Raw genomic sequence first — 27,297 nt, 5'->3', positions numbered from 1 at the left:
CTCACTTGTCTTCCATTCCTGCAAAATGAAATTTCTGCAAATAGGAAATGATTTGTGTCTTTATGGCTAGTCAAAGTATTTCTAATTTGGAGTGTAAGAATTAATGATACGTAGGACAAGGCCACAAAACCCACGGTGAGTACACATAGTACACTAGAGGACAACTATGACAATGACTAAGGTGTTTCTTGCTGTTTCTGCTCCTCAGCTCCCCAACTCCAAATGCTTTGTTTTGTATATTAGCCCAACATGAAAATCATACAGTAGCTAGGTCCAACGTCTCTATATTAAGTGATATATACAGTTTTTGATTACCTGTTCAAGTATATACCTGTGAACTTCAAATATCTGAGACAGGTCTCTGGTCTCCATTAATTTATTTTTATTTTTTTGAGACCAAGTCTTGCTCTGTCACCCAATCTAGAGTGCAATGGCGCAATCTCAGATCACTGCAACCTCCACCTCCCAGGTGCGAGCGATTCTCCTATCTCAGCCTTCCAAAAAGCTGGAATTACAGATGCCTGCCACCATACCCAGCTAATTTTTGTATTTTTAAGTAGAGACAGGGTTTTACCATGTTGGCCAGGCTGTTTTTGAGCTGCTGACCTCAACTGATACACCCACCTCAGCCTCCCAAAGTGCTGGGATTATAAGCCTGAGCCACTGCACCTGGCCTTCAGTTAATTTAGAAAGTTTATTTTGCCAAGATTGAGGATGCATGCCTGTGACACAGTCTCAGGTGGTCCTGACGACAGGTGTCCAAGGTTATCAGGACACAGCTTGGTTTTTATACATTTTAGGGAGACATGAACTATTTATCAACATATATAAGATGTACATTGATTCCATCCAAAAAGGTGGGACAACTCAAGTAGGGAGGGGGCTTCCAGGTCACAGGTAGGTGAGAGACAAACAGTTGCATTCTTTTGAGTTTCTGATTAACCTTTCCAAGGAAGGCAATCAGATATGCATTTATCTCAGTGAACAGAGGGAAGACTGAATAGAATGGGAGGCAGGTTTGCCCTAAGCAGTTCCCAGCTTGGCTTTTTTCCCTTTAGCTTAGTGATTTGGGGGCCCCAAGATTTATTTTTTCCTTTCACATTCCCCCCCTTTTTTAAAAAAATCTTTTAGAGTGGCCAGGCATGGTGGCTCATTTCCATAATCCCAGCACTTTGGGAGACTGAGGTGGGTGGATCACCTGAGGTGAGGAGTTCGAGACCAGCCCGACCAACATGGTGAAACCCCATCTCTACTAAAAATACAAAATTAGCTGGGCATGGTGGCACATACCTGTAATCCCAGCTACTTGGGAGGCTGAGGCAGGCGAATCACTTGAACTCTAAAGGCAGAGGTTGCAGTGAGCCAAGATCACACCATTGCACTCCAGCCTGGGCAACAAGAGTGAAATTCTGTCTCAAATAAATAAATACATACGTACATAAAATAAAATCTTTTGAAGAAAGCATTTTAAAAGAAAATGAGTCCTGCTTTCAGGTTTCATCCTATCTATCATGGCTAGGATGATTTCTTCTTAGACAAGTAGGTCCCAAGTTATTAGGAAAGCTCATTTCTGGCAGGTTATAAAGTGTCATGTCCTATGAAGAGAAAATAGAGGGAGGAAGGGAGAAAAACAACAACAAACAAAAGAACAATCCTGGAAAATGGATATAGGCCACATTACTCTGAAATCCATATATCAGTAGGCAGGTATGAAAGTGGCTTATGTATATAGATAGGTTGTTGTTATTTTCTTCTAAAGCTTAAGTTATTTTCTTCTGAAGTTTAAGTTGTCTAGCTTCAGTTTGCAAGGTATAATTTTTTTAACATCAAACCCAATGTCTAGAAAGACTACTACAGTTTCTCTTTAATTATAGACAACTTGATTATATAAAAGTATTTGGTTTTGTTTTAATTAATCCTTTTTTGTGACTTACACAGACCATTCATAATATACTTGGACTTTCTGGTTTGTCCTGAACATCCCCTCTCTTAAACAACCAGTCATCTTCTTCTAGGACTAAATTTACAATACAAAATTCTTTCTCATATAAAATTATTTCTCTTTAAGCTTTCTTACCAAAAATTACCTGTTTATTTCTATAGATTTCTTTATGTCTCTCTTATTTCCCGGTTCGTTTTACATTATTTTATACATAATGTTTAAATAGGCTTCCAATCAGACAAAATTCTTTTACCTTTTTAAAAATGACTTTTTTTAGAAAGAATGTTTTCCTACAATGTATTTTTATTGAAAAATACCCATATAATGAAATATCTATTATTTAATTTAATATAACTTTAGATTCTAAATTATGACAAGTTTGTCCACATTTATCCCATTACATTTACCTAATTACTTTAATTATCTACCTAGATTACTTATGAAAACTGCAATAGTCATCAAAGTTATGAAACTCACCACTGCAAAATTACAACTGAGACAGTGAAAAAAATATGACCTAACTGACTCCATCTTGTTTCTAACCCCCTAAGCTGCCCTTGTTCATTCCTGGGCATAGGCCAAACTAACTTTGGGAGGAAGTTAGTTTATAGTTTAGCTTTGAAACAAAGACAGTAACAGTCCTTTCCCAAAAGAAACCTCCTTATTGCCTGTGGACTAGACTACCTAAAGGCACAAGACTAGCAGTATAGTAATTATACTAAATAATTCAAGATTAGCTATTTTCATTAAACCAATATCAATGTCTTGTTTATTAAAAATTACACAAGCCAAGATCATTCTATTTTGAGCTGGGTTTATAGTTTTGTAACTACTATGCTAGATTTTGACACCTGATAGGATCTGGCAGGATACATATGAAATTGCTTGATCAAAAAAACTGCTTGATGCAAACAAAAATGGATACTGGCAATTCTTAAGACATTTCTTTTTGTTTGTTTGTTTGTTTTTGTTTTTGAGACGGAGTTTCGCTCGTTACCCAGGATGGAGTGCAATGGCGCGATCTCGGCTCACCGCAACCTCCGCATCCTGGATTCAAGCAATTCTCCTTCCTCAGCCTCCTGAGTTGCTGGGATTACAGGCACACGCCACCATGCCCAGCTAATTTTTGTATTTTTAGTAGAGACAGGTTTCACCTTGTAGACCAGGATGGTCTCGATCTCTTGACCTCGTGATCCACCCACCTCGGCCTTCCAAAGTGCTGGGATTATAGGCATGAGCCGCCGCACCTGGCCTCTTAAGACATTTCTAATATTACTTTACCAATAATTTAAAGCTAGCTTATTTATTAAAGATTTTACTTCAAGACATGTAAACTTGAAAAAGCGTTTGATTGGTCTTTCCTCTTTTCTGATAAAGTATTTGATTTGAGCACTTTTATTTTTCTTTAAGCCAATTAATTAGACCTCTTTATGTATTTTTAGTAATGAAACATTATGTACACAACACATAAATACATAGCTGTATTAGGTATACCAACAGAAGTGCACCTTATAGATTCATAAGACCTACTTTTTTTTTCCTGCCTTAGATTTGCAAACTCTCAATAACCTGTTTCATTACCCTGGCAGTTGTCAGGTTAATAGTCCTAAATCTATATATTGAATAAAACAACTCTTAGATGAAAAATCAGATAGAAAAATTTACATGTTAATGTACAGAGAGAGAGAAAAAAGTCTGTTGGTACTTAACAGAAATTAAAGATGGACACCAAATCAAATATAAAATTATAGAAATCTATCACAGGTTTGTATGAAGAGACAAATTTTATTTAGATAGGGACTACTTATCTTTTAACTGGATCTTTGAGCTCTGGGCAGAGCCCACACTGAATCCTGAGTCTCCAAAAAGGGAGAATTATTATGAGGCTAGACCCTATGATGCTTTTATTACACTTAAAAAAAACGTTAAGCAAAGACATTTCTAAGTGTCTAAACTACACTCTTCTTTTAAAACCCAAGAGTAGCCTCTGTTGCAATAACTATTTTAGTCAAAAAAACAGGTAACACAATATAAAAATAAGCAGTTTAAGAGCTGAGACAAATTTTTCTGTTTATATTTTTGGGGTTCCATAAGGAAAAACAGAGTTTTCTCCCCAAAAGAAAGTCTGGTACCTTCTTTTTCTTTAAGAAGCCCCAGGCTATTATAAACTATTTAGGTCCCTCATGCAGTAGAGGGTGCAAGAGAAATGAGAGACAGCAGAAGTAAATGAAGAAAACAGAATTCAGTCAACTGAGAAGAAAAAAACCTTTTGCTCAAAAAAAAGGTGCTAAACAAAAGCATGAAGGCCTTTTAAATACGAACACACACACACACATCTTGGATGTTAGCTTTTAATTAAGCTGACCTTTAACCACTGAGCTCTTTTAAAAAAATCTTTTTAAATCTCATTACCATATTTCAGCTAGAATGATTGCTGCTACTTCAGAAGTACCAAGCATCAAACCAGAAAGAGCTTGACTTAGGAACCAAACCCAGGCTGTCATGGTGAGAAAAAAAAAAGGTAAAATCCTTAACTGTGGAACCGCAGCATGGGGTGACAGGCATTGCTCTTTCAGTTTTGCCTGGTTTCCAAAAAGGTGGCCTTGTTATGTAAATAAAGCATCTTGAGTGTGCGACCCCCTTGTAGACCCCTGCCTGGTACCCGACCCCAAATAACAGCTCGAGAGTTGGAAGCCGAGTTCAGGTTTATTGGGACCAGCGGGCAGGCCAGGAAAGGAAGGAGAATGGGGCTGGCTGCCACTGCGCAGCTGGGGTAGGAGGGTTTTATAGGGGGGTGGACGGGGCGTGGACACAGGGCTGGCGGGGTGTCGTAGGAGCTTAGGATAGGCTGTCCGTCTCTGGGCAGACTGCTGAGGTGGCTCAGAGGGTTACGTGTCGGGTCAGGATAGGCCGAGGCTTGGCGGGCTTTCCTGCTGCGATGATTGGCTGCTTGTTGTTGCTGGGCAGAACAGAGCAGGCTTGGCGGGCTTTCCTGCTGCGATGATTGGCTGCTTGTTGTTGCTGGGCAGAACAGAGCAGGCTTGGCGGGCTTTCCTGCTGCGATGATTGGCTGCTTGTTGTTGCTGGGCAGAACAGAGCAGGCTTGGCGGGCTTTTCTCAGGGCAGCAGGAAGCCTGGAGGGAGGGTGGGGGCAAGAAACCTGGGGGAAAGATGGCGGGACTTTCTACCAAACATTGAGTATTCAAATTTTTTTCTTTCTTTTTTTTTTTTTTTGTTTTTGCTGGCCATTTTTCTACCCCTACCACACAACCTTTTGTCTGTGTGAGACAGAGAATTTAGCCATCTCAGAGGCCTTATTCCCCATAATTTGAAACTTTCCTTCAGATTTGATCAAGTCAGACAGTTGATCAAACCCAATGGGAAGAAGACCAAAACGACAAAAACAGAAACAAACAATAAAAAATAAAAGTTAAGCAGAACAAACAATGTCACAACTTACACAATTCCTGAGCACTCTAATTGTAAGGAGAAATTAAGACCAGCTGGTTATTGATCTTTAAAAAAAAAAAAAAAAAATTCGCCACCCATTGTTGCCCAGGCTGGAGTGCAATGGCGTGATCTCAGCTCACTGCAACCTCTACCTCCCAGGTTCAAGTGATTCTCCTGCCTCAGCCTCCCAAGTAGCTGGGACTACAGGCACACACTTCCATGCCCAGCTAATTTTGTATTGTTAGTAGAGATGGGGTTTCTCCATGTTGGTCAGGCTGGTCTTGAATTCTCAACCTCAGGTGATCTACCCACCTCTGCCTCCCAAAGTGCTAGGATTACAGGCATGAGCCACCTTGCCCAGCCTGTTAATCTTAACATTAGCCAAGACAAACCCCAATTCGGCTACCTACCTAGGGGTAAGTCTCAGGTTCTCAGGCTGAAAACTGCTCTCTATCATCCTAGAGGCAGGAAAAAACTCAAATTCGTCTTCCCTGCTGGAAGGGAGCTCAAACTCCATAAAGGAATTACTTGCCTTCCATTGTCATGGAAGCAGGAAAAACTTGAATTCCTTGTGTTGGAAGTAAAACTCCCCCAAAAAAGGAGTGGTACAGTAAAATAAACTTTAGATCTTGACCAAATTTTGGGAGATCAGGGATTCTCTGGAGGGGGTGCTTCCAGGCCTCAGCAAATTATCCTATTGGTTTGAGCCATAAAGATAGCTCAAGCTGATACCAAGCCCTTGTTAAAAGAAAAACTTCAGCTGAATTAAATTTAAAGAAGTTTAATTGAGCAATGAACGATTTGTGAATTGGGCAGACCCCAGAATCACAGCAGATTCAGAGAGACTTCAGGGATATCTCATGTTCAGAACAAATTTATAAACCAAAAAAGGGAAATGATGTACAGAAATTGGTAGTGAGGTACAGAAACAGCTGGATTGATTACAGGTTGGCGTTTGCCTTATTTGAACACAGTTTGAACACTTAGCAGTCGTGAGTGTTAGAGGCACATACTCCTAAGTCTGCAATCTTGTCTGCCTGTTCAGCTAGGTTACCATTCATCCACAAGGACTCAAATATAAAAATACAGAGTCCTCAGGCCATATTTAGTTTGCAATAACGAATTGATAGGAGATTGGTCAAAGGTCAAGGGCACCTCCTCTCAGAATCCCTTCAGGGTTATCAAAATGTGAACCCCGAATAGTCTCAGTTAATTTGCAAAGTTTATTTTGTCAAGGTTGAGGACACACACTAGCCTCAGGAGGTCCTGACAACATGAGTCCAAGGTGGGCGGGGCACAGTTTGATTTTATGCATTTTAGTAAGACATGAAATCAATATATGTAAGATGTATATTGGTTCAGTCCAGAAAGGTGGGACAACTCAGCAGGGGGCGGGCTTCCAGGTCACAGGTAGGTGAGAGACAAATGGTTGCATTCTTTTGAGTTTCTGATTAACCTTTCCAAGGAAGGCAATCAGATATGTATGCATTTATCTCAGTGAGCAGAGCGATGACTGAATAGAATGGGAGGCAGGTTTGCCCTAAGCAGTTCCCAGCTTGGCTTTTCTTTTTAGCTTAGTGATTTGGGAGTGATTAGCCTAAGATTTATTATTATTATTTTTTTCCATAGGGACAAGAGGCAGAGAAATTCTAGGCAGAAAAGAGTGGAATCCCTGGCAAAGTCCCACCCCCAAGCCAAAAAAAGCCAAGACCATGGCCCAAAGTGAGAACTTATATCCCTGTGTTCTCGCTCAAATATTGCCTTGTCCTCAACCACCCATGGCCCTGCCCCACCCCATCCTGTGCCTATAAAGGCCCCAGACTCAGCTGGCAGAGAGGAAGAAGCAGCTGGACATCAGAGGCATGCCTTGACTTCAGAGAGACAGCCTGACAGTGTAACTTCAGAGAAGAATCCTGCTGGAGACAGCTAGACTTCAGGAGGTTACCCGCCCTCCACTTTCAGATCCCCTTTCAGCTCCCCTTCCCACTAAGAGACACTTTCACTGGCAATAAAACCCCCCACATTTACCATCCATTGATTTATTTGTGTAACCTCATTTTTCCTGGACCCCAAACAAGAGCTTAGGAGCAAGTGCAGATACAAAAGGGCCCACTGAACTGTTAACAACTCAAGCTGTCTGTAGATGGCAGAGCTAAAAGAGCACTGTAACATGCCACTGGGGCTTCCAGACTCATAGGCACCCGCCTACCCAAATGAACCCAGAGGTGGAGCCTGCACAGAGTTTGCTCCTGCCTGCACCCAAAAGCACTCACCCCATCTCCTGCACCCACTTACCTGTGTGCTCCCTTCCAGGAGTGAATGGAGTTTGCCCCTGCTGGTGCCAAAGTGGCCAGCTGGTTCCAGCACTCGCGGCCTCCAGTCCATGCCTCATTTGCTTATGTGCTCACTCCCTCAAGCAGTTGAGAGCAGCAGGCTGAGTAAACGGGGGCACCCCTGTCACAAGTCTTGCAAAGGGGTCAGGGAAATATCCTACTTCACTTTCACATCCCTAAGAGTGGAACTGCTGGATCATATAATTCTATGTAACTTTTCGAGAAATAGTCAAGCTGTTTTCACAGTAACCGGACCATTTCTACATTCCCACCAGCAATGCATGAGGGTTCTGACTTTTCCATCCTCTCCAGTAGCTGAAAGGGTTTTGATTGGGAGGATGTGTTTTATAAAGAGCACCCTGGCTGCCAGTTGGAGACTGGCTCATAGGTGGCAAAAGGGCAGAAGCAGAGGTCAGTTACCCTGGTAAATGATGATGGTGTCATGGACTAGGATGGTGATGGAGAGAAACACTCAGATGAGAGAGAGCCTCTTGAGGCAGAATCAACAGAACTCAGATTGTTGATGAGAGAGAGCAGGAGGAAACAAGAATGATTCCCAGGTGTTTAGGTAGAAAAGCTGGGTGACCTGTATTGCTATTTATCACAGTGGGACTGACGATGGGAGGTACTGGCCTGACTCTTCATAGGTGACAGGTGAATAGTCACAGGTATTGACTCTTCACAATAGCCAAAAGGTGTAAACAACTCAAATGTTTATCTATGGAGGAAAGAATAAACAAATATGGTATACACATATGATGAAATAGCATTCAGCCATAAGAGTGTGACATACTGACATATGCTGTAGTATGGATGAACCTCAAAAACATTTTGCTGAATGAAAGAAATGAAGCACAAAACATACATTGTAAGCTTCAGTTCATATTACATATATATATATATATGTCTTTTTTGAGACAGAGTCTTGTTCTGTCACCCAGGCTGGAGTGTAGTGGCATGATCATGGCTTACTGCCACTTTGACCTCCTGGGCTCAAGCAGTCTTCCACCACAGCCTCTTGGGTAGCTAGGACCACAGGAGTGTGCCTCTACACCTGGCTAGCTGTTGATTTTTTGTAGAGGCAGGGTTTCACTATGTTGCCCAGGCTGGTCTCGAACTTCTGGACTCAGGCAATCCTCCCACCTAGGCCTCCCAAAGTGCTGGGATTACAGGCGTGAGCCCCTGTGCCCAGCCCATAAGAAATATTAAGAATAGGTAAGTCCATAGAAACTGAATATAGCATGTTGGTCTCCTGAAGTGCAGGGTACGGGTACTGCTGAGTAACTGCTTAATGGGTATGGTTGGTTTTGGGGGATTTTATTTTCCTGTAATAGAAATGTTTGGAACAAGACAAAGGTAATGGCTGCACAACACTGCGAAACTACTAAATGCCACTGAATTGCTCCCTGAAGAAAGGTTATTTTTATGTTACACATATTTGATCTCTATTTAAAAAACAAAAATCCTTCCAACCCACAGCACCTCCATGTACACCTAGCACCCAGATGTTGGTTTCTAACACCTATCAAAGTCATCAATCAGGGCTCCTTGGAGAAATGTCTCATTCTAGGACTAGAGAGGAAATATAAAAGATGATCCTAGAGCATCTCATAGTTAAGTAAAAGAAGTGCTTCTAATAAGTAAATGAAATCACAATTGACAGAGACATGCCAAAGGGATACAGGGCTGAGGGAAAGAGCTGCCAAAGGCCAAAGCAGAAACAATTTCACCAATAAAATTAAGTAGTGTTAGATTATAACTCAAGTATAAAATAAATATCCAGCAGTTCCTACTGATACAAATGATTTAATAAATAAATGCGGAAGAACAGACAAATCTCATTGAAGAATATCAAATGATTTATTTCACAGTAAAGTAGGCAGGCACAGTGGCTCACGCCCACAATCCCAGCACCTTGGAAGGCCAAGGTGGGTGAATCACCTGAAGTCAGGAGTTCGAGACCAGCTTGGTCAACATGGCGAAACCCCATCTCTACTAATAAAAAAAAAAAAAAAATTACCTGGGCATGGTGATGGGTGCCTGTAATCCCAGCTACCTGGGAGGCTAAGGCAGGAGAATTGCTTGAACCTAGGAAGCAGAGGTTGCAGTGAGCTGAAATTGCAGCATTGCACTCCAGCCTTGGTAACAGAGCAAGATTCTCAAAAAAAGAGAAAAGCTTCTTCTGTCCTTGTCTTTTCCTCCTCCATTTGAACAAAGGACTCAGGTTTTTACTCTGTGCCTGATCCATCACAGAGCCTTCTGAGAACATTCTGAGAAATTCAGACAGATGGTTTTGACTGAATACTCATGAAACCTTTTAAAGAAATGAGTGCTAGAGGGGGGTGGGGAGTTGGGGAGGAATAACATGGGGAGAAATGCCAGATATAGGTGATGGGAGGGAAGGCAGCAAACCACATTGCCATGTATGTACCTATGCAACAATCTTGCATGTTCTTCACATGTACCCCAAAACCAATAAATGCAATAAAATATATATATTAAAATGCAATAAACCAATAAAATATACATATTTTAAAAAGAAAAAGAAATGAGTGATAGAGATCATCCATATCTGTAAGCTTTGTTGGTTTTTCTTGTTTTTTGTTTATTTGAGAAAGGGTCTTGCTCTGTCACCCAGGCTAGATTGTGGCAGTGTGATCACAGCTCACTACAGCCTCTATCTCCTGGGCTCAAGTGATCCTCCCACCTCAGCCTCCCAAGTAGCTAGGACTACAGACCTGCACCACCACACCCAGCTAATTTTTCGTTCTTTTTTTTTTTTGTAGAGGCAGGGTCTCGCCACGTTGCTCAGGTTGGTCTCCAACTCCTGGGCTCAAGCAATCCACCCACCTCAGCCTCCCAAAGTGGTGGGATTACTGGTATAAGCCACCATGCCCAACCTGCATTTTGAATTAATAGTTTCTTTTTCCTTAAGACAGAGTCTGGCTCTGTCCCCCAGGCTGGAAGATAGTGGCATGATCTCAGCTCACTGCAGCCTCCACCTCCCGGGTTCAGTGATTCTCCTGCCTCAGCCTCCTGAGTAGCTGGGACTACAGGCACCTGTCACCATGTCCAGTTAACTTCTGTTTGTTTTTTTCGCAGAGTCAGGGTTTCACCATGTTGGCCAGGTGGGTCTCAAACTCCTGAGCTCAAGTGATCCACCCGTCCCAGCCTCTCATAATGCTGGGATTACAGGTGTGAACCACCGCACCCAGACATTTTTTCATCTCAGGTAAAAAAAAAAATTTTGGCCGGTGGGTGGCTCATGTCTGTAATCCCAGCACTTTGGGAGGCCGAGGCAGGCAGATCACAAGGTCAAGGGATCAAGAACATCCAGGCTAACACGGTGAAACCCCATCTCTACTAAAAATACTAAAAACTAGCCAGGCACATGCCTGTAGTCCCAGCTACTCAGGAGGCTGAGGCAGGAGAACTGGTTGAACCAGGGAGGCAGCAGTTGTAGTGAGCCAAGATAGCACCACAGCACTCCAGCCTGGGTGACAGCCAAGACTGTCTTAAAAAAAAAAAATCCAATAAATAATTTGTTTATGTTGGGGGTTGTAAAGGAAAGCAGAGTGTTTTATCAAGTTTTTTGCTTAAGCGGCTTTAGGACAATTTAAAAGTCAACTTTGGTGCCAGAAAAAAAGAGGTCCATGAGGGAAATCCTCAGGTAAAACACAAAATAAAATGCAGCGATAAGCAGCTAAGTCAGTGGCATCCAGTGAAAACATCAGAAAGATCGAGAGCAGTTTTCCCAAGCAAATGGTTCTCCCCACCTTCCTCTCCTTCAGTCTGCCTCGTAAGGCCCAGGGGAGGAAATCAAAGAGGTAGCAGTGTCCACAGGAGAAACTGGGTTGGAAAACACTTAACAGACTCCACGGAAAACTCCAGAAACACTAACCAAGGTAAAAACGAAGTAAAAGTGAGAGACAAAGGGTTAACTTTAGGTAAATTTAATGACTGTAAAAGCTGTTCACATAGCAACAAAGAGACACATTTTCCACTGACATAAAGTTGCTTCACACCTTGCAGCTCATCTCCACAGCTTCATGGCCTCTTTCCTCAGTGACCAGCACTGTTTCCCCTTCCTGTTGGGGAGGACTGCCCAAGTCAGCTCTGAAGCCATCCTCCCAGGTCAGCAATATGCAGAGGAGTCCTTCAAGGTGGTCCTGCAGAGAACATGGCCCTTAAGTGTCTGAGAGCCAGCAGAGGTGATCTGAAAGAAAACCAGGCGAAAGAAGGCAAGGTAACTAGTACTGCATCACTGGGACTTCATGTGGAGCCTCTGGAGGAGAAACCCCCAAAAGGAACCTGATGGAGGCGACCAGCTGGCAAAGACCACATGGTTCCTGTGTGCCCCTAATCCTGGCAGGAAGAGATGTCTCATGGAATAGCAAGGTATATAATTTAAGAAGTCAAAGCAGGTCAGTCCCAGCCATTTCTCCCTTTTCTCTTGGAAGATGGCTCCTCCCCAGCTCTAACTATAAAATTCAGGTGGAACTGCCCATCACAGACCCTGCCTCCTAACTCCAAGGCTGAGCCAGTCAATCCTTCCTCAGGATATTTACAGCCAACATTTGGTGAGAAATACTCTCTACACCAATTGAGAGCTGAAAGAATGTGACCCCAAAGTTACCTATGGTCACATTTCTTACATAAGAACAAGTCAGTCGATTAGTAAATACTTAGTGAGTACATATTTTGTACCTGGAATTGCCCTAGGACCTAGAAAATAAATAAAAATGAACGAACAGAGAGAAACAAAGCAGGCATTTTCCCTGCCCTCAAAGGAACTTCTGTGGATGCTCTGGAGCATCAGTCTGTGTCCTGCCTAACTCATCAGTGCATATCCTGCCAGCTTCTGGTTCTGAGGTGAAATGGACATGAGAACAAGGCAGGGAAGTTGACAGTGGCAGCACTGAGCAATGTGAGAAGGAAGAAGAAAGGAAGAAATGGAAGGAGCGAACAAAAGAAGCATATCGCCAGTGAAAGGGAGAAAGAGAGGGAAAATCTCACACCCATACAGGGCTCATCTGCGAGTCCAAGGACGAAAGTCAAGAAGCTTGAGCACATGTACGTTAGGGAGGCCTAAGGCATCAGAGATCACAAAGATCATACTGATCCCTGACAGACAACACTCTCCACTCACTCAAAATCACTTACACTTCCTGGCCTCTCTGCAGCAATAAACTACATGTCACTGCATACTTCAACCTCTCCAAATTCCCAAAAAGAACCCTTCCAGGACAGGAGAAAATATAAGAAGAATAAGAAGACACTGGTAAGGACCAGTCTAAAATTCAATCCAAAGTGCCCTTCCACTATACTCGTTGAGACGAGATTTTTATTTTACTAAAATGTGTCTCTCAGAAAAAACTTGATTACCACAAATCATCCAAACCAACACTCATCGCACAGTACAAGCCGAAGGCCCAAAAGGACTCCTCACCTGCACCAGCACATAGTCCCCAGGCTGGGCTCTGACCCTGAGCCCAGGGTTACTGACATCTTCCATCTCGGCATCAGGGAAGATCACCTTAAGGTTTCCATCATTCCTGCCACACAGGTCGGCGGCAGAGCGTTTACTGAGCTGCAGAAAGAAGAGACAAGAGTTCCTGGATTTGTCACAGTCATACATTTTTGCTGGGAAGAAACTGTGCCTTCTCTGTCTTGGATCCCCAAGAGTCTTACCCACAGAGCACTCCTTAACCAAGGAATCACTGAAGACTCAGTGTTTGCTGCTGCTTCACCAACAAGGGCACTTTACTGAAACTCTGTAAGGTTTTACTAATATATTGTAATGAATCAATTAATCAGTGAGTCTTTACAGAACGGCCCTCTGCAGGAATGGACCTCCAACAGTCCTAAACCCAGACACTTATGAGTGATGCATTTGGAAAACCGACTTTCACCTTACCCAGTCTCATACTAATCGCTCAGGAATGTTCTGGGGTTGTTTGGCCTGGATTACTTGCCCTTACTGAATAGACAGACTGAAAGCCAGAGTCTCCATCACAACACACAGAAGACAGAGCCAGGCGGATACTAACATCACTATGACAGGATTAACTTCTAGAGTATACAGAAATCCTTCTCTTCCAGCCATAATAAAGACACAGAAACAAGGTTACCCTTCAGCCTTATAAATAATAACCAGCAAAATGGGCAAAATATATGAAACAACTGTTTTTGGATACTGCACAAAAGATCATACAAGACTGTGAACTGTGAGAGAAGGAAAACCAAGTGAGCATGCCAATCACCCCTGCTTTCTGCCAGAAGGTACATGCCAGACAGAAGCCTGTGAAGCAGGAGGGGAGAGCTCAAGCACAGCACAGTGATCCTCCCTGCACTGAAGAGAGAAGGATTCGGGTTCAGGGAGCCTGAAATAGTCAGCAATTGTGAAATTCTAGAGAGGAGGGAGCAAAGTGGAAAAAGAATCTCAGAAATATGCAGAGGGTCCTTATTAGTCTTCGCTGAACACTAACACTTGCACATGTAGCATAAACTCCATAGAGTCAGGCAAAGAGAGTAACCTGGGAACTGTCCACCGAACAGTTCCCAGAACTCACATGTGGCTTGGAATCCACCACCAAACAGTTCTCATTGGTTCCTTGGGACATTCACTAGCAACTCCTGACAGAAGGTCACACCTTAGTAGTTAGGCTACACTATCCTTAGAATAAAAGTTTTTCTGGCCAGGCGCGGTGGCTCACACCTCTAATCCCAGCACTTTGTGAGGCTGAGGTGAGTGAATCACCTGAGGTCAGGCGTTTGAGACTAGCCTGGCAAACATGGCAAAACCTCATCTCTACTAAAAATACAAAAATTAGCTGGGCACAGCGGCATACATCTGTAGTCCCAGCTATTCAGGAGGCAGAGGCAAAAGAATCACTAGACTTGGGAGATCGCAGCAGGGTGAGATTGTTCCACTGCACTCCAGCCTGCGCAAAAGAGCGAGACTCCATCTCAAACAACAACAAAAAAGATAAAAAGAAAGACTTAGGTGTAAATCTAACAAAACATGGGCAAAATCTGTGTACTAAAAACTACAAAAGCTAAAACTATGAGCCTGTAGTCCCAGCTACTTGGGAGGCTAAGGCAGGAGAATCACTTGAGCCTAGTAGTTTGAGTCCAGCCTAGGCAACATAGCGAGGAAAAAAAAAAAATCAAAGATCTAAATAAAGAAAAGACATAGTATGTTCTGAAGCATAAAAACAACATAACACACACACATATGGCCTCACCCCTTCCACTAGCACCAACTGGGTACAGCCCACAGCCGTCTGATTGGCTTTTGTTGCTTCTTCTCGGAAGACAGTGATAAGTTCCTCCAAACGCCTTAATTTTACCTCTTCCGGGACATCATCTTTCAGCCTGTGATATGCCCGTGTCTTCTATTGAAAAAAAAAAAAAGAGGAGATGGAGGTCACCAAGGACTTGTAGAATCTACTCTTAATGCACAGAGGGGATTATACTTACAGACACATGTACAGAAACCCAAGCCAGAGCCAAGAGGTTTCTCTGGCTCTGGGAGCATTCCAAGAGAAAAATGTAGTGGAGTCACATTTTTGCAAGGGTTAAATTCTAAATTTAGCACATGAAAATCACAGACTCAAAATTACTCTTGATATTTACCCTAAGGTTACACTTGTACATATACCAAATGACTCATATATACTAGGTTACTCAGCAGCACTATTTATAAAGACATAAGAGGCAAAGCAGCCTAAATGTTTATCAATAGGCAAGCAGTCACAGAAATGATGGTTTGGCCATACAATGGAATATTATGTAGCTGATAAACAGAACGATAGCTCTATATGTACTAATGTGGAGTGTCCTCCAATCTACTGTTATTGAAATAAGAAAAGTACAGATCAACACATGTAACTTTGGTGTAGACAGAATACATACAGGTATGCTTACAAGCACAGGAAATATCCCCAGAAAGTTATAAAAGAAATTGCTAAGAGTGGTTGCCTTCAGGGAAGTAACTAAAAAACTAGGCAACCTGAGAAGAAGGAAAAACTACTCACGTATACCATTTAACCTTTTAAATTTTATACCACAATCATGTATTACCTAGTCCAAAAGAAAAAAGGGAACTTATCCTTAAAAAGAGTTTACATCATCTAAAACCACAGTGTGTATATATATCTTTATGCACATGAGCTCAGGCTCAGTGCTGGAGAACCACTAAGCTAGACAGAAGTATGGAATAGAAGGAATATCTATATACTAAAGTCTGGACATTCAAACCAATCTGCCTTGAAGAGAATAATCCACAGAGAAAAATGAGAATCCTAAAAATACTTGCAGAGTTTACTCCATTCTGCCTTATTGTTTATTAAGAACACTAACTTACCTGTTGTGCATTTACTATGCATGAAACACAATCATAACTGCTTTAAACATATTATCTTACTTAATCCCCGGAACAACCCTATGAGGCTGGTCCTGTTATCCCCAGTTCAGAAATAAGGAAACCAAGACATCTGCCCAATGTCACACAGTTATTAAGCAGCAGGGGCACAATCTGAGTGCTTGCTCTCATCCACTAGGTTTTGATTAAGTTCCTACAACCTTAACCGTAATTTATGAATTAGGTCCCAAAGTGAACATTCATATTCACTGACCATAGGATGCTTCCGCCACATGCTGGGAACCCATTTCCCATCCCTAAGATTTTTTTTTTTCTTTTCTGAGACAGGGTCTCACTGTGTTGCCAAACTGGAGTGCAGTGGCACCATCTCAGCTTACCACACCTTCAACCTCCAGGCTCAAGTGATCCTCCCACTTCAGCCTCCCAGATAGCTGCGATCACAGGCATATGCCATCACGCTTGGCTAATTTTTTCTTTTCTTTTCTTTTCTTTTCTTTTCTTTTGTAGAGAGAGGGTGTCCCTGTGTTACCCACGTTGGTCTCAAACTCCTGGGCTTAACTGATCCTCCCACCTCCACCAATCCTAGTATTAAAAAGAATTTCCCTTGCATATTTGTGATGTCCATGGAAAAGAAGCAAAATACAAACAGCTCCTCTGAAACTTCATCTCTCCAAAACAATAAAAGAGACATGAATATGATATATACACCGGCACAGCTACGCTGTCCACAGAACACTAGGCAGTGGGCTTTAAAACAAATAAATTAGTCGAGGTGTTATGACTCAGCACTTCAGGAGACCGAGGTGGGAGGACTGCCTGAGGCTGGAAGTTTGAGACCAACCTGGACAGCATAGCAAGACACTGTCTCTTAAAAAAACAAAAAACAAAAAAAAAGGTGATTCTTTTTATATGCCCTTAATGTCCCAAGTATGGCCAGAAAGATATAAAGTTCACCAAGAATAATCTGGAAGCTGCCAAGGACTTATTTAAAAGTGTTTTCAAGTTCAACCGAGAACTCTGACATTTACAAATAGATAAGATGTGAATATTTAAAATCATATTTTCTTTTCAGAAAAAAAAATTAGCTTGGTTGATGGCAGCTCAGCAAAAATGACAATAAAGTCATGGTTTCAGCCATTCGTCAGCCAGCTTTTCTGAGCCCTCTGGCCACAGGGGGCCTTCAACCTCCTGCCCAAACACAAGCGCACTGCCGCAAAGGTAACTGAGGGGATGAGGAGTGGACCATGCAAATCCATGCCTACAATCAAGAAAATGACAGTCAACCGGGACTATCCCTTCGCTGCAGGAAAAGTGCACTAATCCCTCCTTCTTTCCTAATCTCCTTCTGCTACATTTTCCTAGGAATCTGCTTTGTTTCCTGGAAAGCTTCAAAGTGAGTCCACTTGCCCAGGAAAACAGAAATTAGGAATCACTGAAGATGGCTGGGAAGATGACCAGGGGCCACATCTGCAGACCAAAAAGGAATTCTGCATGTTAAGAAACAAGTTCAGGTTTCTTGTAAAGAAAAGGTTCTCTCCTTCCATACTCAAACTGTCAACAATGTAAACATAATGTTCAAATATTTTAATGAAGAGGAATACTGGCACAGTCATCGTTTATCATCAAATTGCTGAATTGTTGTTTCAAAGAGAAGACAGAGTAGACTAGAAAAATGAAAGGAAGTAAATTGTCAGAGCCTGTGGTTTCTCAAGGACTGCCTTGCCACCACTCTTTTCCGCCCAGTTCTCTATAATCACCCCCAAACGGGTCAGGAATGATGTCAGTCCTCCCCAACCCCAGGGCTCACCTGCCTCATGCTGTAGGCAAAGAGGAAGCCCATATTGTACTGAACTTCCCGGAGCAAAGATACTGTCTGGACGTGATCTTCCTCCGTCTCACCACAAAAGCCAGCAATGAAGTCACTGCTGAGGCTCACACCTGTGACATACAACAAAGGAGGCTTATCGTCAACGGAGGCCTTCGGCATATGTGGATTACAAGGGAGGGATAGCAACTGATAGTAAGGCCTTCCCTGGACTATTCAGCCCATGCATAAGTGAAACAAAATAGTACAGAGTAAGGCAGGATGGGCCTGTTCATCCATAACATTCCATGACCGGGACCAGCTTCTCGGCTAGAAAGAAACGAATTATCACCAATATTTACAGCAATAAGTTGCAATAAAGCTAGTTAGAAAAAGTATACATTTAAAAAGATATCAATTGCTCTCAAATTAGAACTAATTTAGATATTGTCAGCTTACAAGATGAGATAAGGTCTGTCCTCTATGTCTAGAAATACAAAGGCCATAGAAAAGGAATCTCTATAGCCTTGAGGCCACAAGGTGATCCACAACTGAGTATTTCCAGCAGGACTAAGACCACAAAAAATCAGAAAGACATAAAAGAAAGAGTTCAAGGAGAGAGAAAGAGCAAGAAGGGGAGCACAAGAAGTATAAAACTGTCATGACCGGGTGCAGTGGCTCATGCCTGTAATTCCAGCACTCTGGAAGGCTGAAGCAAGCGGATCACAAGGTCAGGAGTTCGAGACCAGCCTGGCCAACATGGCGAAACCTAGTCTCTACTAAAAATACAAAAATTAGCCAGATGTGGTGACGCAAGCCTGTAGTTCCAGCTCCTCAGGAGGCTCAGGCAGGAGAATTGCTTGAACCCGGGAGGCAGAGGTTGCAGTGAGCCAAAATTGTGCCACCGTACTCCAGCCTGGGCAAGAGCGAGACTCCATCTCAAAAACAAACAAACAAAAAAACTGTGTCACAAGGAAATGCCAAAGGTGTTGACCGTTGCCTGTATCTAACCATGATGACTAGTCACTGGTCGAGTAATGTGCTCAGCAGAATGAGTTTCTTCAATGTACCTGGAATAGATTCTCTGATATGGTGAACTAACGCCACGTAAGCTTCTCTTGAATATCTGCAATAAAGAACAAAAGGAAAAGGCCTACATAAACCCAGTCTTTTTAAGTGAATGCTATAAAAAGCTAATACTATGAATCCCCACAGGCAATCACTTTTCATCCAATTGTCAGGGCACAAGAGTAGATTAAAGTAACCAGAAGAGCCCTTTTAATCCAAGCTGTATCTTCTAATCTAATCTAGAGCCTATGAATTTTTATTTCAAGGGCATAAACTTTTTTTTTTTTTGAGACAGGGTCTTGCTCACTCTGTCACCCAGGCTGGAGTGCAGTGGCACAATCTCGGCTCACTGAAACCTCAAACTCCTGGGCTCAAGTGTTCCTTCTACCTCAGCCTCCAGGCTGGTCTAGTCTCAAACTACCTGGCTAGCGTGAGAGAGAGAGAGAGAGAGTCTGTGTGTGTGTGTGTGTGTGTGTGTGGTATGTAGAGACTGTGTGTATGCAGAGACGGGGTGTATGTGTGTAGAGACTATGTGTGTAGAGTGTATGTATGTGTGTTTGTGTAAAGACTGGATGTGTATGTGTGCAGAGACTGGTTGTATGTGAGTAGAGACTATGTGTGTAGAGTGTATGTATGTGTGTTTGTGTAAAGACTGGATGTGTATGTGTACAGAGACTGGTTGTATGTGAGTAGAGACTGGGCATGTGTGTGTAGAGTGTATGTATGTGTTTGTGTAAAGACTGGATGTGTATGTGTGCAGAGACTGGTTGTATGTGTGTAGAGACTATGTGTGTGTGTAGAGTGTATGTATGTGTGTTTGTGTAAAGACTGGATGTGTATGTGTGCAGAGACTGGTTGTATGTGAGTAGAGACTGGGCATGTGTGTGTAGAGAGTGTGTTTGTGTGTTTGTGTGGAGAGTAGGGGTGGGGTGTGTGTGTGTGTGTGTGTGTAGAGACTGGGTTTCACCGTGTTGCCCAGGCTGGTCTATTCTTAAACTACTGAGCTCAGGCAATCTGCCCGCCTCAGCCTCCCAAAGTGCTTAGATTGCAGGCATAAGCCACAGCACCTGGCCAGCATAAACTATTCTAAAGAGCTTTTATTTAACTAATAAATCTAGACGGATTAAACATTTTAGAGGACCTCTAAAACACTACGCCACTGTGGAAAACAAGAGAAGGCACTAATTCCATACAGCTTGCCTTGGGACACATTCTCCCTTCAGTCTCATCTGTGTAATACTTATTATTCTCAAAGGAAGTGAACACACAGAGCTGCATTTAAATTCCAAGACATAACAAAACCTTAATGTTAACATTAAAGGATAAAGTCTCAGAGTGTGTCACACCATAGGTGCTTAATTTTAAAAAACATACTAAACAGTGAAAATGGGTGACCCAGTCCTTAGCCTGTGCTTGTGGAGTGAGCAGAAGCAAGCTCCAGTGCCCAGTGGCTTGGTCATACAATAAATATTTACTAAGCAGCTACTGTGTGCCACACACTACACTAGGTTCTTAGCAACAAAGACACTGTTTGGTCATCAAGGAAACATGGGAAGTGTGGGATGCCCCCTTTCCAAGCAAGTCTGACCCCCTCCGCATGGCCTCCAATACACGGCTGCTTCCACTCTGGGCTGGCAGGTGGATCTGTTTACAGATGTTATCTCTCTCATGAATCAGCTGCAGAACCTGACCAAATAGAACACATTACAGGTAATCAAAATCTCACCAAAGAATCTTACAGAAAGCAATACAGCTCTTATTATGTGTCCTCCAAGGTTAATTTTCAAGTAATCAAGAGGCTGATTAAACCCAACACACAATTCACCTATTCCCTAACTTTTGTCCAAGCCCCCTTCTATTTGTCCCAGACATTTCACCTGCTTTCAAAGAGCAGAGAGAATAGCTACATACCAGCTACAAAAAAAAAAGAGTAGAGAGAAGAAAGCAAGCAGAGATCAGTTTAAAGCCACGGAGCTGAATACAGGTAGTGCTACCACTAGGGTCAGCAGGCAAAGAAGGAAAAAATGGCACTTCTTTCACTGAGCTTATAAACTAGTTATTTTCTTTTTCATTTTTTTTTTTTTTTGAGACAGATTATTACTCCATCACAAAGGCTGGAGTATAGTGGTGCCATCTCAGCTCACTGCAACCTCTGCCTCCTGGGTTCAAGTGATTCTCCTCCCTCAGACTCCCGAGTAGTAGGGATTACAGGCACAAGCCACCATGCTTGGCTAATTTTTGTAATTTCAGTAGAGACAAGTTTTCACCATGTCACCCAGGCTGGTCTCAAAATACTGACCTCAAGTGATTCACCCACCTCAGCCTCCCAAAGTGCTAGGATTAAAGGTGTGAGCCACCATGCCACCCCAAATGAGTCACTTTTAAAGATACATCAGGCCAGGCATCATGGCTCACCTCTGTAACCCTAGCACTTTGTGAGGCCAAGGCAGGAGAATCACTTGAGGCCAAGCATTCAAGACCATCCTGGACAACATAGCGAGACCCTGTGTCTATTTTTTGTTCTAATTTTTTTTTTTTATAGACAGAGTCTTGCTCTGTTGCCAGGCTGTAGCGCAGTGGCATGATCTCGGCTCACTGTAATCCCTGCCTCCCAGGTTCAAGCAATTCTCCTGCCTCAGCCTCCCGAGTAGCTGAGATTACAGGGGTGTGCAACCACGCCCAACTAATTTTTTGTATTTTTAGTAGAGACAGGGTTTCATCATGTTGGCCAGGATGGTCTCGATCTCCTCACCTTGTAATCTGCCCACATTGGCCTCCCAAAGTGCTGGGATTTTTTAATTTTTAAAAGAAGAAAAAAGGGAAAAAAAGGCTGGGCACAGTGGCTCACATCTGTAATGCCAGCACTTTGGAAGGCCAAGGTGGGTGGATCAAGAGGTCAGGAGTTCAAGGCCAACCTGGCCAACATGGTGAAACCCCATCTCTACTAAAAACACAAAAAATTAGCCAGGTGTGGTGTCTCACACCTGTAATCCTAACTACTCTGGAGGCCGAGGCAGAAGAATTGCTTGAACCCAGGAGGCAGAGATGTGGTGAGTGGAGATCCTGACATTGCACTCCAGCCTGGGCGACAAAGCAAGACTGTCTCAAAAAATAAAAGAAAGAAAAAGAAAATAGGGAAAAAAAGATACCATCAAAAAACTGATACTAGGGGAAAATATTTGAAAACATATTGACAAAGGATTTGAATCAATAATACATAAAGAAGCTGGGCACGGTTGCTCACACTTGTAATCCTAGCGCTTAGGCTAAGGTGGGCAAATCATTTGAGGTCAGCAGTTTGAGCCCAGCCTGGTCAATGTGGTAAAACCCCGTCTCTACTAAAAACACAAAAACTAGCCAGGCATGGTGGTGGGCACCTGTAATCCCAACTACTCGGGAGGCTGAGGCAGAAGAATCAGTTGAACTCAGGAGACACAGGTGGCAGTGAGGCCAGATCATGTCACTGCATTTCAGCCTGGGTGACAGAGCGAGACTCCATCTCAAAAAAAAAAAAGAGAATACGTAAAGAGAACTGAGTCCAGTCTCTCTCCTCCATTGCAAGAAAGACCTTTTTGCAGTAGTCAAAAAAATAAATGATATATAAAGAACTTTTACAACTTAATAAGAAGACAATCCAGAGGAAAAAAGATGTAAGTGGGAGCCAAAAGAAAGATATTTCATCGAAACAACCTTCAGGCCAACCACGGTCGCTCATGCCTATAATCCCAGCACTTTGGGAGGCAGAGGCAGGTGGATCACCTGAGGGCAGAAGTTTGAGACCAGCCTGGCCAACATGGTGAAACTCCGCCTCTATTAAAAATACAAAAATTAGCTGGGTGTCGTGGTGGATGCCTGTAATCCCAACACTTTGGGAGGCTGAGGCAGGTGGATCATGAGGTCAAGAGTTGGAGACCAGCCTGGCCAACACAGTGAAACCCCATCTCTACTAAGAATACAAAAATTAGCTGGTAGTGGTGACGTGTGCCTGTAATCCCATCTACTCAGGAGGCTGAGTCAGGAGAATCACTTGAAGCAGGGACGCGGAGGTTGTAGCGAGCCGAGATCATGCTACTGCACTCCAGCCTGGGTGACAGAACAAGACATCATCTTGGAAAAAAAAATAAAAATAAAAACTATAAACCTGTTTGTTATGTTGCCTGGGCTGGTGTCCAACTTCCAGGCTCAACCGATTCTCCTGCCTCAACCTCCCAAAGTGCTGGGATTGCAGGAATGAACCACCATACCCAGCCTTAGAATACTTTATTGCTAAAAAATGCTAACGATCATCTGAACCTTCAAGTGAGCAATGTTTCTGGCTGCTGACTGATCAGGATGGTGGCTGCAGAAGGCTGGGGTGGCTGTGACAATTTTTTAAAATAAGACAGGAATGAAGTCTGCCACATCAAATGACTCTTCCTTTCAGGAAAGTGTGCACTATAACACGCGATGCTGTTTGACAGTATTTTACCCACAATAGAACATCTTTTAAAATTGCAGTTCTCTCAAACCCTGCCACTGTTTTATCAACCAAGTTTATGCAATATTCTAAATGCTTTGTTGTTATTTCAATAACGTCCATAGCATCTTCACCAGGAGAAGATTCTGTATCAAGAAACCCTCTTCAGGCAGGACACAGTGGTTCATGCCTGTAAATCCCAGCACTTTGGGAGGTCCAGGTGGGTGGATCACTTGAGGTCAGTTCAAGACCAGCCTGGCCAACATGGCAAAAACCCATCTCTACTAAAAATATACAAAAATTAGCTCGGTGTGGCAGCAGTTGCCTATAATCCCAGCTACTTGGGAGGCTGAAGCAGAATTGCCTGAACCCAGGAGGTGGAGGTTGCAGTGAGCCAAGATTGCAACCCTGGGTGAGAGTGAGAATTCATCTCAAAAAAATAAACCATTTTTTTTGCTCATCCGTAAGAAGCAACTCCTCTTTCACTGAAGTTTGACCATGAGATCGCAACAATTCAGTCACATCTTCAAGCTCCACTTTCTAATTCTAGTTTTCTGGCTCTTTCCACTGCATCTACAGTTATTCCCTCCACTGAAGTCCCGAGCACCTCAAATCATCCATAAATGCTGAAACCTGTGTCTTCCAAACCCCTATTAATGTTGACATTTTGACATCTTTCCATGAATCGCTAATGTTCTTGTCCAGCGTGATGAATTCTTTCCAGAATGTTTTCTATTTACTCTGCCCAGATTATCTATGACAATTATAGCTTTATGAAATATATTTCTTAAATAATAAAAACTGATCTTATGTAAACTAAAAATTAAAATAATAGGGCTTGAAAGTTGAAATTACTCCTTGATCCATGAGCTGCAAAATGGATACTGTGTTGGCAGGCATAAAAATAACATTAATCTCCTTGTACATCTCTATCAGAGCCCTGGGATGACAAGGTGCATTGCTAATGAACAGTCAGAACGAATCTTTTTTTCTAAGCAGTAGTCTCAACAGCGAGCTTAAAATATTCAATAAACCGGCCAAGCACAATGGCTTATGCCTGTAATGTCAGCACTTCGGGAGACTGAGGTAGAAGGAGCACTTGAGCCCAAGAGTTTGAGACCAGCCTAAGCAACAGAGGGAGACACCATCTCTACAAACATTAAAAATTACAAAATTAAAAATTAAATATTCAGTAAACCAGGCTGTAAACAGGTGTGCTATCCAGGCTTTGTTCCTCTATTTAGAGTACAGGCAGAGATTTAGCATCATTCTTAAGGGCACTGGGATTTTCAAAATGGTAAATGAGGGAGGGGGGGCTGGGGAGGAATAGCAGGGGGTGGGGGGGGATTAGGGAGGGATAGCATTAGGAGAAACACCTAATGTAGACGACAGGGCAAATGGATGCAGCAAACCACCACCATGGCATGAGAATACCTACGTAACAAACCTGCACGATCTGCACATGTACCCCAGAACTTAAAAGTATAATAAATAAACTATGCATGCCTGATGACTTTCTAAACTTTCTTTTCCTTCTACCAATCACCTGCTAATCCCCGAATCTGCTCACTAAATCTTTTCTAATAAAATTACTGGCTTGGGGCCAGTATGGGGAGACAAATTTGAGCTGGACTCCCATCTCCTAGATAGTTGACTTGCAATAAAAATCTTCGGATTTTTCCTCAAAAACCCAGCCACAGTATTGACTTCTAGCTCACTGGTCAGCAAAGCATCTTTTGCTTCATAACAGGTACCTCTAACAGGTCGAATCATTCATCATTTTTCTTTTCGTAATTGGGTTACTCCACTCAAGATAGTATCTTTAGGGTTCATTCATGTTGTAGCAAGTGTCAAAATTGCATTCCTTTTTAAGGCTGAATAATATTCCATCAACCACTCAAGATAATATCTTTAGGGTTCATTCATGTTGTAGCAAGTGTCAAAATTGCATTCCTTTTTAAGGCTGAATAATATTCCATCATATGTGTTATGAAGTCAAAGGGGGCTCCCTGTCTGATGTGCTAGAAGCCATCAGGTTTTTGAAAAAAGACTTTTTGTTGCAAGTAGACTCAAGGGGAGATGAGAATATCAAGTTTAAATCTGTCTCCCCATGTTGTTTTTAAGGGAACAACATTTCTACTGGAAAAGGTTTATTGGATGGATGTTGGGATTAGCGGGTGACTAGTGAAAGAAAAGAGAGATTTCGAAAGTTGGCAGGGCATCCAGGCTTGGATTACAGGATTACATGCCTGTAATCCAAGAACTTTGGAGACAAAGGCAGGCGGATCACCTGAGGTTGGGAGTTCAAGATCAGCCTGATCAACATGGTGAAACCCTGTCTTATAAATAAATAAATATGGAGAGTCTTTGGGCATGAGCAGTTATCTCTTCATGCTAACTCATGGATCACATGTGTAAATTTGGGGTGAGTTAGCATAAAACATGCAATGGAAATTCAGGCTGGGATATCAGCAAGTTCACTGCTCAAACTCCAGTTCGCCATCTTTGTTTCAACTGATTAGAGCGTTTTTTTTCTTTCCTTTCTTTCCAATTTTTCTATTTTATTTTATTTTGAGATGGGGTATTGCTCTGCAGCCTAGGCTGGAGTACAGTGATGTGATCACAGCTTCACTGCAGCTTCATCCTTCTGGGCTCAAGCAATGCTCTCATCTCAGCCTCTCAAGGAGCTGAGACCACAGATACATGCTACCATGCCCAGCTAAGTTTTAATTTTTGGTACAGTCAGGGTCTCACTATGTTGCCCAGGCTGGACTCAAACTCCCGAGCTCAAGCAATCCTCTTGCCTCAGCCTCCCAAAGTGCTGCAATTATAAGTGTGAGTCACTTCACCTGGCCCGGTTTTTTCTTGATCTCACAAGCAGAGACAGTTTCAGTGTCTGACCAGGTTGTTTCTTTTCTGCTATCTATAAACTCAATAATTTTTGTTACTGTTTTCTTACTCTTTGGGGCAGAGTTCGAGTTCAGGCATCTCAACATATTGTTTCTTCTCTTACCTACTACCCTGTAAACCTAAGAATTTAGTCATTGGTTTCTTTAAGTCATTGGTTTTACATGTATATGCCACATTATGTTTATCCATTTATTTGCTGATAAACACTTAAGTTGATTCTGTACCTTGGCTATTGTGAATGCTGCTGCTATTAACATGGTGGTACATGTTTGAATTCCTGCTGTTAATTCTTCTGATATATACTAAGAAGTAGAATTACTGGATTATATAACAATTCTACTTTTAATTTTTTCTCACACAAAAAAAATGGTAAATGAGCACTGGCTTCAACTTAAAGTCACCAGCTGCCTTGGCCCCTAACAAGAGTCTGGCTGGGCACAGCAGCTCAGGCCTGTAATCCCAGCACTTTGGGAGGCCTAGGTAGGAGAATTGCTTGAGGTCAGGTGTTCAAGACCACCCTGGGCAACACAGCAGGACCCACCTGATTTAAAAAAAAAAAAAAGAGAGTCAACCTATCCTTTGAAGCTTTGAAGAATGGCACTGATTTCTCTTCTCTGGCTATGAAAGTCCCAAATGGCATCTTCTTCCAATAGAAGACTGTTCATTTAAACTGAAAGCCTCTTGTTTGGTATAACCACCTTCATCAATGACCTAGCTAGATCTTCTGGATAACTTGCCGTAGCTTCTACGTCAGCACTATGGCTTTGCCTTGTACTTTGATGTTAGAGAGATGGCTTCTTTCCTCAAACCTTGTAAGTCAACCTCTGCTAGCTTCAAACTTTTCTTCTTCAGCTTCCTCACCTCTTTTGGCCTTCAGAGAACTGAAGAGAGCTAAGGACTTGTACTGGATCAGGCTTTGGCTTAAACAGTATTGTGGCTTCTTTGATC

General features: G+C 42.5%; 1 protein-coding gene across 6 annotated transcripts in view; it reads right to left on the bottom strand.

Moving 5' to 3' along the window:
- Positions 1 to 11,662: 11,662 nt before the first annotated feature.
- Positions 11,663 to 27,297, bottom strand: part of CDK5RAP1 (CDK5RAP1 mitochondrial tRNA methylthiotransferase) — a 35,748-nt gene continuing 20,113 nt past the window's right edge. For 4 of the 6 annotated variants that reach the window (XM_078371113.1, XM_035298087.3, XM_078371117.1 and 1 more), the window contains 6 exons: positions 20,572 to 20,669; positions 18,986 to 19,041; positions 17,919 to 18,049; positions 14,973 to 15,122; positions 13,175 to 13,315; positions 11,663 to 11,941 (listed from right to left, as the gene is read on the bottom strand). In XM_078371113.1, the coding sequence (XP_078227239.1) occupies positions 11,861 to 11,941; positions 13,175 to 13,315; positions 14,973 to 15,122; positions 17,919 to 18,049; positions 18,986 to 19,041; positions 20,572 to 20,669 (657 nt within the window). In that variant the 3' untranslated portion in view covers positions 11,663 to 11,860. The remainder of the gene's footprint in view (positions 11,942 to 13,174; positions 13,316 to 14,972; positions 15,123 to 17,918; positions 18,050 to 18,985; positions 19,042 to 20,571; positions 20,670 to 27,297) is intronic. The other 2 variants (XM_078371115.1, XM_078371116.1) reach the window with 1 other exon arrangement.

The sequence above is a fragment of the Callithrix jacchus genome, chromosome 5, assembly GCF_049354715.1.
Source record: "Callithrix jacchus isolate 240 chromosome 5, calJac240_pri, whole genome shotgun sequence".
Taxonomy (NCBI): domain Eukaryota; kingdom Metazoa; phylum Chordata; class Mammalia; order Primates; family Cebidae; genus Callithrix; species Callithrix jacchus.
Note: the sequence above shows the minus strand (reverse complement) of the source record. Positions and strands in the feature narration are given on the sequence as shown.